This window comes from Microtus oregoni, unplaced genomic scaffold (genome assembly GCF_018167655.1).
Source record: "Microtus oregoni isolate MIOR12 unplaced genomic scaffold, Mior012 000014F_ref0000157, whole genome shotgun sequence".
Classification (NCBI taxonomy): domain Eukaryota; kingdom Metazoa; phylum Chordata; class Mammalia; order Rodentia; family Cricetidae; genus Microtus; species Microtus oregoni.
Window position 1 is genome coordinate 36,696,727 of NW_024543073.1, and position 13,409 is coordinate 36,710,135.

Below are 13,409 nucleotides of genomic sequence, written 5' to 3' on the forward strand. Positions count from 1 at the left end.
ATAATCCACAGTCCTCATCCATGTTGGGTATTTATACTATTCAACTGTGGGTATAATCTACAGTACTCATCTATGTGGGGTATTTATACTTTTGTTATCAGTTGTGATATGCGTTTAAAGTAAATAATTCATTACCACTGACTTCTATCCTCAAAAGTACAAGTCACATAGTTTTAGCTTGAGTGGAAACAAAGAAATTAACATGAGAATGACTTGAGAAAATGACTTCCTCTCTTGAAAGGCAGGTGAAGGTTCAGTGACCTCTGGGCGCACTGGTCCATTCTGGTGAATCACTGCTGTGGGAAGGTGAAAGACCCCGTGGCTCATAAAACTTGATGATATTAAGAAGGAAAAGGAATTCACACTTAAGTTGTCAGGGTCACTGTAAGAAATACAGCTTGGAAAATTCAAGCATAAGAAAAAATACTGTATTTAAGAGTGAATTGCTAATGTTCTTTTTCTTCTAAAAGTAATGTGGAAAACCCATATCATACAGATGTTCATTACTCATTCCATGTGCACCACCAGGAGATAAATACAACTGTTAGAATACGAAATACCCAGGGCAATTCAACTGCTGAAGTGTATGTGTGGCAGAACTGATTCGGCACGACATACAATTTTCTCAAAGCTATTCTGTTAGAAGGCAATACATGAGTGCATAAATGATTTATACTCTTGTGAACCATAGTTATTATTCAGTATTTTATTTTTGAAAATATATGTACTCTATACTATTATGTTTATTCTCTAGAGTATAATAAAAACATAATTGAATTTGATGAAAAATAGAGTTGATTCTAAATGTGGTATACAGCACATACAGCTACTCCCTTCTTCCATCCCTGGTGAAGATCAATGGTCACTTGAGGCTATAGGTTCATTTTTAATATAGGGGCAATAAAAGGCTTTTAATATAAGAATTGTGTCCTATACTATGATTTTCTTGTAAAATCAACATCAAATTTCAACCTAAATAATAAGTTATGAATGCAAAAAGTTTTAATCATTATTATACTCTTAAATATGATTTTTATTGATCAAGTGGGGGCAAAATAGAGAACGATTTAGCAAATAATGAAGCAATATATAACAAAAACATCATTCAGTGCCTTGCTTTGTTTTGATGGCACTAAACCAATTACTATGGAAGCTAATCTTTAAAAAAAATATTTCTACTAAAAATATAAGTAGCTCTGCAATTTACATAAATGGCTTGTCATTTATTTTGTTTAATGCTCCTTTCATTTCTCTAGTTTATAAACTATCATAAAATACAAAACAAAATGTTACATAACAAATTATTCAGTTAATTTAAATTAAATATCTATACTTAACAGTATGATTATATCATACATGTTACGTTTAATATATATTAGATTATGACAAAACCAAATTCTAAATAAAAAGTTTAATTTTCCCCATTGAAATGAAAAGATTTACTTTCTCTCCTTTTTCTTAAAGCATTGGTCTAAAAAACTCAATTAAAACTCTTTTTACCTTGTTTTGTATCAGGGTCTCAACTATGCTGTCCCCTAGACTTACCACTGTTTTCCTGTCTCTCCATTCATCGTGTTGGGAGTATAGGCATCCCTTGCTCTAAAATAATCCCTCTTTCGGGCTTTGTTTACAGCACTTATGACCAGACACCATCATTTTATTTTGATCCTTCCACTTCAAATTTAAGTTTTGACCTCATCAGCCAAGCAGGAATGCTAATTTCTAAATATACTAATGGAAATCTGGAGCCGGGCATGGTGGCTCAAGCCTTTAATTACAGCACTTGGGAGGCAGGGGCAGGCCGACTCTGAGTTCAAGACTAGCTTCAAAGTCAGTAGTCAATATCTTTCAATAAGTTAATGGTAAGAAAGACATACGACACTAAAAGAGATAATTCTGAATCTAAAGAAGATGATTTGTAAGTGAGTAAAACATGGAGACAACTTAAACAGCAGCCATAGTTACCTCGCAGCATTCTGCCCCATCTGTTCGCCAATGTCACTGAAGATCTGCTTAAATTCCAAATCTCCAGGAAGTGAGTTTAATAGAGACTGTAGGTCAAATGAATTACAGGAATATTCATTTAAACTGTCCATTCTGTGAAAAAAGAATAAAAACAAGCAAGTTATAACAAACTGAGGGATGGGGTGGACACAGTCACCTTAAGTTGTGATGTGGTGCCAAAAGCAATCACTTCCATTTGCAGACAATGAGATAGAGGAGTTCGACAACAACGGTTTCATAAAGCTTGTTAGGTTTCGTTTTTAAACGTCATAATTTTCACACTTGTCTGTGGCTTGAAAGCTGCGAAATGCTAAAGACAGCCCAAGCTCCCTGCTGCTTTTCTCACATCTGAACGATGCAGAACAAACTACAGCACGGCAGCCATTCCTGAGGGCTTGCACAGCTACCACTGAACACCCCATCCTTGTCATCACAGACCTGGATGCTGCACCTAGCTCGCTCTACATGGAAGAGCAAACGATCTTCCAGGAGCTCACCTAGTATTCCCTTGACAACAATATCATTCAATTCCTTAAGGTACATGCAAATGAACTCAGAGACTGTAAAAGCATGCACAGGACCCATACAGGTCCAAGTCACATGGGATCCTATCACTGGGAGGAGAAGTGGACACAAGCCCCTCTCCCTAACCCAGAAACTCTCTTTAACTGATCCACTGGCAAAGAAAAAGTAGTTTCCACCAACAGAGGCTTGTTAGGTGTATAAACCAGACTTAAGGCCAAGCCCCATGCCCAGCAGTAGATGGTCAACACAAAACAAACTAAATGCTTTTTGGAGAATTTTTTTTTAAAATCTCATAATGCATGGTCAGGGCATTTTCTTTTAACCTAGTATGTCTTTTGTTTATATAATGCGGATTCTGGTTTTGTGCTTTTGTGGGATTTCTATGTGCAAGTGTGGTGTCTCTTCATCCGTGTTTCTCAGGCTTTGTCTGTGTGCTTGTTTTGTTCTATTCTTGTTTGGTTTATCTTATTTTTAATTTATTTAGATGCATGTTTGTTTTCTAATGAGAGACAAAGAGAGTGGATTTCGATGGATAGGGAGGTGCAGAGTATGTGGCAGGAGTCAGGTGGGAAGAAACTTTCATCAGAATATATCAGGTAGAAAAAAATCCATTTTCAACAAAAAAGGCACATGTGTTTTCTCATTATCAGCATTCATCCCACGTTCATTCATCTGTGTTTGATGGTAATATGGAGTGTGATAGGGTTTGGAATGTAGCTATGTCTTACTGTCCTTGCCTTTAAGAAATTATTGTTTAAGCAAGAAAAATAATTTTAAAACATAAAGGCATGTATTTCATAAAAGATAACTTTATAAGAAGAAGAGCTATAGTCAAGTGAAAATTAGGAATAAATAGGTTAAAAGTCACAGAGTTGGGGTAAGGTCTGAACTATTCTAATTAGGAATGTCAATGCAGATTTGTAAAGTAGCCCATGTCTAGGAGAAAAAACCTGGAGAAGCTGTTGAATAGAGAAAAGAAAAAAACTTGGTTTCTTGATTACTTTGCTCAAAAAACTTATAAAATCGCATCTGCTCAGATTTCTCTGATGAGAACTCGTCATATGAGTTAATGTGGAAGCAGATGTAGCTAAGAAATGCTGTCTTTTGGCAGCGGAGCTAATTCCAGGAAGCTCCTTGCTTTAGACTTGTTTAGACTTTAAATGCCATTCCCCAAGCACACACATGTGAAAGACTTGGCCATCAGACTAGTAATACTGGAAAGTGTGGAATGTTTAGGTAAAACATAGAGGGAGGAAGTCAGGCCATGATGGGCATGCCATTAAGGAAAATATTGAGGCACCACTATCAACTCTCTCGCGGCTTTCCACGTGCGATATAGAGAATGGCTTTGCTTCACCGACATGGTTCCCACCATGATGGTCTGCCTTACCACAAACCCAAAAGCAACAGAGCCAGCTGAAAGAATGAGAACTGTAAAACCGTAAGCCAGAATAACTGACCCAAGAGCTCGGTCGCAGCAACTGAAAGCCAACAAACAGACGCAGATCTTCGTCACCCTGCCTTCTGCCAATGCGGTTCTTTCCAGTAATACAATAGCTCCCTTTTATTAATTATTTTTTTTCTCCAAGTTTCTTAGACTACAGACCACATAAAATGAATGTGGAAAGTCTTGAAAATGGGCAGAAGTAATTTGTTTCAAGAACTGAAACATGAACTGAAAATCAGGCTATTTCTGCAGCATTTGCGTATGCTGCTTTCCACTTTGACTCTGAACACAGATGTGGTCTTTGCATGGTGCAGGCCATCAGAACACCCAGAACAAATGAACATCCCTGAAACACCACAGCACAGATTCAAGGCTACTGTATGTTATGAACTGCAGTGGTCTTCCTGTGCATCCAATGTTTTCTCCTCTTACAGAACTCAACAGCTTACATACAAAAACTTTTCAAAAAATTTCTTACTGTTCTTCCTTAGCATACACAAATACGAATCATCAAATCTTTCTATTGTGTTGTTCTAGAACCTTTTATCTTAAAATTGTTGACAGATGGCAAGATGTCCCAGTAAGAAAGTGCTCACACTGATGAGACTGCTGACATGATTTTCGGGAGAAAACCAATTCCTGCAACCTTCACAGTCATGCCAACACACACACACACACACACACACACACACACACACACGCGTGCGCGCCACCACACACACACACACACATGTACACACTAAACAGATGTAAAAAATAATAAAAACTTTATTGAGTTGCTGACCTAAATTTTATAACAAATTTTCACATGAAATTTGGTTCGGAATTAGGACAAAATTAACAACAGTTTCTGAAGCACCCTTCTGCCATTTTATAGTGGGTATTTATGTGAAATTATATGTTTATATGATTCAGCTATGTCCCCCTGCATATATACATGAAGAAATCTAAGCATTGTAGTGAAGGTATAGAGCTACCTGAGATGCTCATCAAGTGGTGAATGCATACGGAATAAAGCATTTAGATGCAAGGAGGAATGAAATTATAGCATTTGAAGGAATATGGACAGAATGGGCAATCAATAATGATAATCAGTTAAGCAAAACAATCAAAATGTGTCTTTAAAAATGTGGAGATTGTATTTTTAAAGAGACATAAAAGTAGAAGAGGAATATTTGGGGGAAAAGGGCTGGAGGAGGATCAGCAAGAAGAGGAAAGGGTCAAGAGAAGGACTGGGAGCTTAAATGCCATCAGTGTAGAGAAATCTAGGATTGAGTACAATCTACACATGTTAGTAAAGATGGAAAAAAGCAGTGCCCTCAGCACTACAAAACTAAACAAAAACTACTTCAAAATAGCACTGTACAGCCGGGCACTGGTGGCGCACGACTTTAATTCCAGCACTCGGAGTGAGAGGCAGGCAGAGCTCTGTGAGTTCGAGGCCAGCCTGATCTACAAGAGCTAGTTCCAGGACAGGCCCCAAGGTACAGAGAAACCCTATCTCGAAAAACAAAATAAAATAAAAACAATGCATCAAAGTAATAATTCACTAAGCTCTTATTTGATATATAAATACTTTAAAATACTTAGGAAGAAAAGTAAATTAAAAATATGAAAGTATAAGCCCCAGTTAGAACATATTGCCAAGACTCATCCTATGGTCAATAAAATATTCTCTTTTGCTTCTTACATGTTCTAAGATTCAATGTAGTTAAGAGCATTTTTATTCAAAACCACAAAAGCATGCCAATCATAGAACAAAAACCAAAAACAAGATACTACCAAAAGAAGAGAACATCAATTTCTGACATCAGTACAGACTAAAATGAGAAAAAGATAATGTTTATATGAAAGACCAGGATAAATCCAGACCCCATAGCAGGAAGAATAGAGCCAAAAATCTAGGTTAGCCAGTTCAGTGACTTTGGTCCAGGAACTGGCTGACCACAAAGTTAGATTATAATCTTGAGAACAATCTTGAGAAATGGAGAGTTAGCCCCTGTGATTATCACTGATAATTTTGAATCTTCTAATGATGCCCTCCCTATCCTCTTTGGGTTGTGGTTTCTTCCCTTAATTACCCCTTCTCCCAGCTACTTGAGGTTGAACTCCTCTACCCCTGTGTGGGATATGAGTCTTGGCCCCAGCGCCCTGGTTCCTGTCAATAAACCTCGTGTGATTACAGCAAAGACAGTCTCTTGTGAGTTCTTGGGGGGTTGTGTTATCCTGAGACTTGAGTGAGAGTCTCCCAACTCTGGGGGTCTTTCATATATTTCAGATAAAAAATTGAGCAGAGAATAATTGTGGAATTATTAATGCTATGAAGAGGGTACTTAAATTTCTTCTGTAGTCTATTATATATTATGAGAGAATAATATTTTTATGCATTTAGGTATATCCCTTTCAAATGTTCAGGCTTAGCAGTTGAGCATGCTGACTGCTCTTCCAGAGGATCCAGGTTTGATTCCCAGCACCCAAATGGTGGCTCACAGTCATCTGTGAATCCAGGTTTTAGAAGACCCAACACCGTATTTTGGCTTCCTAAGGCAGCTAGCATGTAGGTGGTGCAGATATACATGCAGGCAAAGGACCCCCAAACACAATAATATATATTTTTAAAAAAATATTGAAAAATTTCATGTTTAATACAGTAAGAACAAAGTGATTATAATGTTTTATGCAGTACATTTAATAATAGAAACCTAAAAGGGATTAAATAAAATTCTATTGTTTTGATAGATCAATGGCAAATTGCTTCTGTTCTCTTTTAGAGAAAAAACTTGCTCGGTAGCCCACGTTCCTTGGAACTTCCTAGGCAGCCCAGGTTGGCCTTGGACTTACTATATAGCCAAGGTTAGACTTGAACTTGCTATACAGCTCAGGTTGGCCTTGACCTTGCACACCAGAAGAAAGCTCAGTATTCAAAAAGTTGGCATGACATGTACCCATGCAAGGCCCGAATGCTTTTGTAAACAGTTTATAATACTCTGAGTCCTGTACAAATGCTGACTACTCGCCCTAACTGGGGCCAAACACCTCAAGGGAGAACTTAATTCTGAAGATTATTCTTACTTAGTTGCCTTGAATTCTAAAATCAGAAATCCTGAGTCATCTAGTTACAGATTATTTGTTTAGCATATAAAGGGTTCTCTTCTGAATAAAGGAAAACATTGAATCAACCATTGAATCAATCTTAGTCCTTTATTACAAAATGAAAACCATTTTCTTCACTTTTAAAATTACCATTTTTTAATAATTTTACTTATGACTTTACATAAAAGTGTATGTTGAACACCCCAATATACAAAGGGGACAAGGAGTGAGAGTATAGGTTTTCACAAAGCTTTTATTTGTTTATTAAATATCATATTATGTTTCTGTGCTTATTCTTATTAGCTTGTCATCAGGAAAAACAGTAATTTGATATAAGAATAAAATGTCTTTTGCTAGTTGATGATATATCATTAACTAGAATCATCAACTAGATGGAAAGTATAACTTTAAAAGTATAACAATTTTTTAAATTGCCATTCTATAGTATTGCTTTTAAATTTTCATTATATCTAGGCCAAACATCTGCAGAAAAGTTTGAGTTCTGGAAGAATTCTAACAGTTCACCAGCGACAATTAGTATGAGTGCATTATGAGCAATCCAAGAAAACAATGTAGCAAAACAAAGGGATGTGAGACAAAGGATGTAATGGTCTGTCCTTTCCCTTTAAGAGACAAGCCCCGCCCATTCCCTCACAGGTCCACTGAGCAAGTGGATCTTCCTTCCACTCCCAGCCTGAGCTCCTTCTTTTCCATCCTTTCTGTCTCTCTCCTGAACAGGTAGCTCTTCTCCTTTCCTCTCCTCTCCCCTCCCCTTCCTACCTCCACCTCTCTCTCTCTCTCTCTCTCTCTCTCTCTTCTCCTCTCTCTCTCTCTCTCTCTCCTCTTTCCCCTTCTCCCCTTCTCCGTTTCCCCTCCATAACCCACTAAGTAAATACCCACTTTCTCTGCATGACATGCCTATCCATCTCTGTCTCTCACCAGCCACAGCTCTTCCTGGGACCAACTCACCCGCCAAGCAGCTGCCCCTTGTGGCCTGCTGCCCACTGCCACGCCTCAAGGAATGGCGCCATTTTATTTTACCACTACACATACAATTCAAAGAAGTTCACAGAAGAGGTTTGTGTCTCATTGGTCATTTACCATGTTTCAAAATAATAAATACCCTTCCAGTTTATACTTTTTTAAAACACACACAATGACAAGAATTCTTATTTTACCTTTTTTTGTTTGTTTCTTCTCTAAAACTCCTCTGTCATGACAAACCAGTGTGTTGTTAAAAGGACAGAACAGCAGATCTCTGGGAGGAATCCAGGAAACTGAGTAGGAAAAGGAGACAATGCCAGCAGTCTTATGATCTCTCCCCTGTGGAAAAGCACAGTTAGAAGGGTCACAGGCCTGTGGTCAGATTGTGAAACAAACAGACCCACAGGATCTGGCTGACATGAAATCCTCCCATTCAGTGCTCATCTCTGAAAAGGACTGGAGCTGCTAATGAACACGGCAGGGCAATGTTGTGTTGGGATTAATCCCAGACTGCTGAGCAAGCTTGAGTAGCATTAAACCTACATAAGGAGAGTGAATCCTGGTTTTGCCAATTTCCATATGATCTTGTGAGTCATTCAAGATTTGGAAAGGAAAAGAGTTAATGTTTTATTTTCTAGAATGGCATACTTAGATTTTTGAGACTGCAAGATTGAGATTGCATTCTGCCAGAAACTGGGGAAAGGACACATTTCTGAATGCCCCAAATCAATTCTTTCACTAGACCCAACTACTTTGCTCTTTGATATCATTTTTCTTTTGAATTCTTGATTATTTGCTTGCTTGGATGAGACAAGTCTCACTCTGTTGCTCCCATGGGCCTAGAACTCCTGGGCTCAGGTGATCTCACTGTTGTAGCCTGAGGAGCTGGGATCACGTGATCTTCCTGTCTTAGGCTGAGGAATTGGGATCACATGATCTCCCTGTCTTAGCCTGAGGAGCTGGGATCAGGTGATCTTCCTGTCTTAGCCTGAGGAGCTGGGATCATGTGATCTCCCTGTCTTAGCCTGAGGAGCTGGGATCAGGTGATCTTCCTGTCTTAGCCTGAGGAACTGGGATCACATGATCTCCCTGTCTTAGCCTGAGGAGCTGGGATCACGTGATCTCCCTGTCTTAGCCTGAGGAGCTGGGATCATGTGATCTCCCTGTCTTAGCCTGAGGAGCTGAAGCTTCAGAAATTTACTGCTGTGCACCTACAGTCATTTTCAATTCTCTTACTCCTTCCCCAGTCCTAATATGGAGAAAGCTGAAAGAAAGCCAGCGCTTAACAATAAATAATAACAGGAGAGAATAAGAGGTGTGAGGAAGCAAGACATCCTTTCGTTTTAACAGGTAGACTTCCCATACAACTTCCCACACATAAGTATCCTGTGGCCAGGGTTATATGTCATGTTGATTGATATAATATACCATTTCGCCCTCACTCGGATCCCTGCAAATTCTCCCATATGCCCCCTCCTTACTTTCTTTCAAATTGATGGCCTCTTATTTTCATAAATTGTTGTTACATACATGTATACAATTATATGTGTACACACAGATACTACTAAATGCATAAATGCAACTTATCAATTCTTACCCACACACATCAGATTTCCCTTCAAAAACTGTCATGTGCTCAGATAACAATTACTAATCATTATATAGGTTCAAAATGTCAATCTAAATCTGGTGAAGTATTCATATTAACATACTATTAATATATATTAAGATACTTCAATGTTGAAAGAAAGAAAAAAAAGCTCGAAAAGCCAGATATGGTGATCTCTATGAGTTCAAGATCAGTGATCTCCATAGTGAGCTCCAGGATAGCCAGGACCACAAAGACTAGAAACCCTATCTATATCAACCATACCCCAAAACACCAAACAAACAAACAAACAAAATCTTCAATGTACCTCCACTACTAACGTTTTATATATCTATGCATATGAAGGAGAAATTGACAGGTGGTGTGGGATATTTGTACACTGTGTGAAGATATATTGCTATGATTGGTTTGATAAGGAGTTGAATAGTGAACAGCAAGGGAAGAGGTATTTAGATGGGACGTCCAAGCAGAGGGAGGAAGTAGGAAGAGATAATTGAAGGGCAGAGGAGCCGTGAATAAGACATGGAGAAGTCAGACATAGAATAAAAGAAAGATGAAAAGCCACATGGTAAAACGTAGACTAATAATAATAAAAGCAAGTTAATTTAAGTTATAAGAGTGAGGGTGAGAAGCCTAAGCTAAGGCCTATCATAAATAATAATAAGACTCCATGTCATTATTTAGAAGCTGAGAGCCCAAAGAAAAATCCAACTACAAACAGGACCAGTGAGAAAACACACTGCACCATGGCAAGCAAAGAGAATTAACTCTCATGTGATAAATGAGTCACAAAACTGGTACTATTGTATTCTTTTCAATATAATTCTTTTTTATAAATATTTTCATTTTAATAACTCTATAATCTTTAATATGACACTCCAGCTATTTCTGATTTTAAAAGAACAGTTAACCAAGATAACACAAAAATGCATTTTAATTTTATCATTCTTGATCACTCAGACATCTCATAATTTCAAAGTCATAATTATCATATATTTTCTCAATAGGACAAATAGTGTTATGAGTTATGGGGATAATGAATTTTCAAATACAGTAAAATTAATTTAGAAAAGAATATGTGAATTAATATAAAACTTAAGTCATGGGGCACTTTTAGACAGCAGTTGTACCATGCCACAACTAGGAATAATCCAAAACAGTTTTGAGACATTAATTACATTTTAAAGGAATTATGTTTTAATAATTAGATAATAAGGATTTGAACATAGCATCAAAATGGGTGCTTCTAAAGGATTTAGGATCTTAAGTATGGTCCAAGGGCTTAAGAATTTCTCTTAAATTATTAATAACATTAATTAGCTGGCCATTCAGAATAATTTCCCTTAAATTATTAATAATGTTAATAATCTAGCCATTCAGAATGGTAATATTAAAACACTAGTACGAGTATTAATTAGCTTCGTACTCATTTGATGAAAAAGGTCTATTTATTTGAGTAGTCTTTCATGACTTCCAGGGCTTTAACTCATTAATTATCACTAGCTTTATTTCATCAAATATCTGTTTGAACTGATTAATAAACCTTTAAGGTCCTTGTTTTTTAGAAAACAACAATCAAACAAAATCCTCTTTGGAAATCCTTTCAGTTCATATCCAGTTTTGTTTGTTATTCAGTTTCATTTTGGTTTGGTTTTTGGTTTTGTTTGAACAACATTCTGTATTTTCCAACCATGTGCTTTTACCATATCCAGACCCTGAGCAATCTGGTTTTTGCCTCTACTCCTACAACAAAATGAGAGCATATTTTTCAGTTCCCACCACACTTAATCTACTTGGTACTGATGACTGCCACTCAGTAAAATAGTCTCCTCTCTTGACATTTTACTAAACATTACGCCTTCCTTTTTTGTGTTGTTAAATTGTTTCCCGGGTTCCTGCAAAGGAACGTCTGGTACAAAGAGCTGACAGAGTGGGGTCTGAAACAGCTTTCCTACTCATAAACAACTCTCCAGTGTCAGAACGTCATATGCATGAACTCAATTTCCAAGCATGGGATAAAGGCAAATATAGGAAATAGCACCAATAAACCTATCCACTTAATTTTAGCATCCTGAAAGAAAGTGCATGGATCTTATAGGCTGATGCCTGTATAGGAGCAGTTCCCTGCCCTTGAATTACTTAGTTCTATTTTCATTCTGTAAGATTCATAGTAAACTCTTTCAGTGCCCCACTAGCAACCAGTGACTATTTTTGATTAGCAACAGTGGTTCTTATAAACTAAATTTGCTGATGGACTCCCTCTCTTGGCTTTGCCAATACATTAAGAATTCTTTAGCTTTATGATGAGCTTTATGGGGCACTTTCCCCAAATACATCCTATCCCTAGAGAAAATAGCTAAACTGAAACATCTCTCAGATCCTCTTCCTACTCTCCTACCCATAAGCAGACCAAAGCAGAATTCTCTAATCTCATGATCTTCTATTCCAGAGCGCATACCCCGGACCTGAAGGACAGGAAACTGCTTACCTGTGATGTTACAGTCTCTAGCACCCAGGCTTCACTCAGTTCACCTAAAGGAAGTCACCTCTGAAGTCACAGACACACAAGTTTCTAGCATCCAATCTTTGCTCAGCTCATCTAGTCTGTCAGAGATGAAAGACAGACATTTCCTTCCGGTTATAGCAACTCTCTGTATGGCTAGCCATACAAATATAAACCTCCCCATTCCTTCTGCTCTTGGTTCTGAACGCTTCCATTTCATATTCAATTTGTATTGTACAAAATGAAATTTTCATTATTATTAATTTGCCTTTTGTTAAAGGTAGCCATAAATGTAAAACCAATAAAATGAAAAAAAGCCATATTTCCTCCACATACATATTTCTTACTTTAAACATGTTTACTGAGCATTGGCAGAGCTGTTGTTGGTAATTTTATTTTAGTGGATTTATTGTTTGCCTGCTTTGTCTTTTATTTATGTTTTATTTATATTTACAATATTTTCTGCAGAGACTATAAAAATTTCTGTGGCCTCATTGCATAATTTCTAAAAATCTTAATTCTTCTTTTATGGAATCGCCTTTCCCATACACGCTTCATGCTGGAGCTCCAGTCCTCTTTTTGTTCTACCTGCCTATGCTAGGTGGCTTCTTCCAATGACCATCGTCGTGCTGACCGGCCAGAGACTGCCTCCATCTCTAGACCTTCAACATGGATTTTCAAGCATTTGTACCAAATATTGTACTAGACAGTTGTAGAGGTCTAAACCAACTCATAGTCATCTCCTTAAAGTGGCTTCTCTTTGTCCATTCCAGGTGCACCACCTACATAATGCCTCTGTCCTTTTCCCCTTTATCTTAAATTAGGCATCAAAAATCTAGACAGCCTGTATTTTTTATAATGATTTTAGTTAGGAATAGTTTTTTGTTGGCAGAAGGTTGCTTGTTCATTCCCAGCTGCCCAAAACCGAAATAATCACACAGAAACTATATTATTTACAATACTGTTTGGCCAATAGCTTAAATGTATTTCTAGTTAACTCTTATATCTTAAATTAATTCATCTCTATTAATCTGGGTATCGCCATGTGACCAGGTTCAGGCATCCAGCATCTGTCTCTGGCAGGCGGCTACATGGCTTCTCCCTGACTCCACCTACTTTCTCTCTCTTTCTCTGTTCTTTCTAGCCTGGCTATATTCTGGTAAGCCATTGGCCCAAAGCAGCTTCTTCATTAAACAATGGCAATAAAACATATTCACAGCATACAGAGGGGAATCCCACATCAG

At 37.5% G+C, this 13,409-nt stretch overlaps 1 protein-coding gene across 2 annotated transcripts in view; it reads right to left on the reverse strand.

The window, feature by feature from the left end:
- The window catches only part of Kiaa0825 (KIAA0825 ortholog), a 411,723-nt gene that overhangs the window by 365,547 nt on the left and 32,767 nt on the right, over positions 1 to 13,409 (reverse strand). For both annotated transcript variants that reach the window (XM_041663776.1, XM_041663777.1), the window contains exons 2-3: positions 8,248 to 8,392; positions 1,966 to 2,097 (exon numbers count right to left, since the gene is read on the reverse strand). In XM_041663776.1, the coding sequence (XP_041519710.1) occupies positions 1,966 to 2,096 (131 nt within the window). In that variant the 5' untranslated portion in view covers position 2,097; positions 8,248 to 8,392. The remainder of the gene's footprint in view (positions 1 to 1,965; positions 2,098 to 8,247; positions 8,393 to 13,409) is intronic.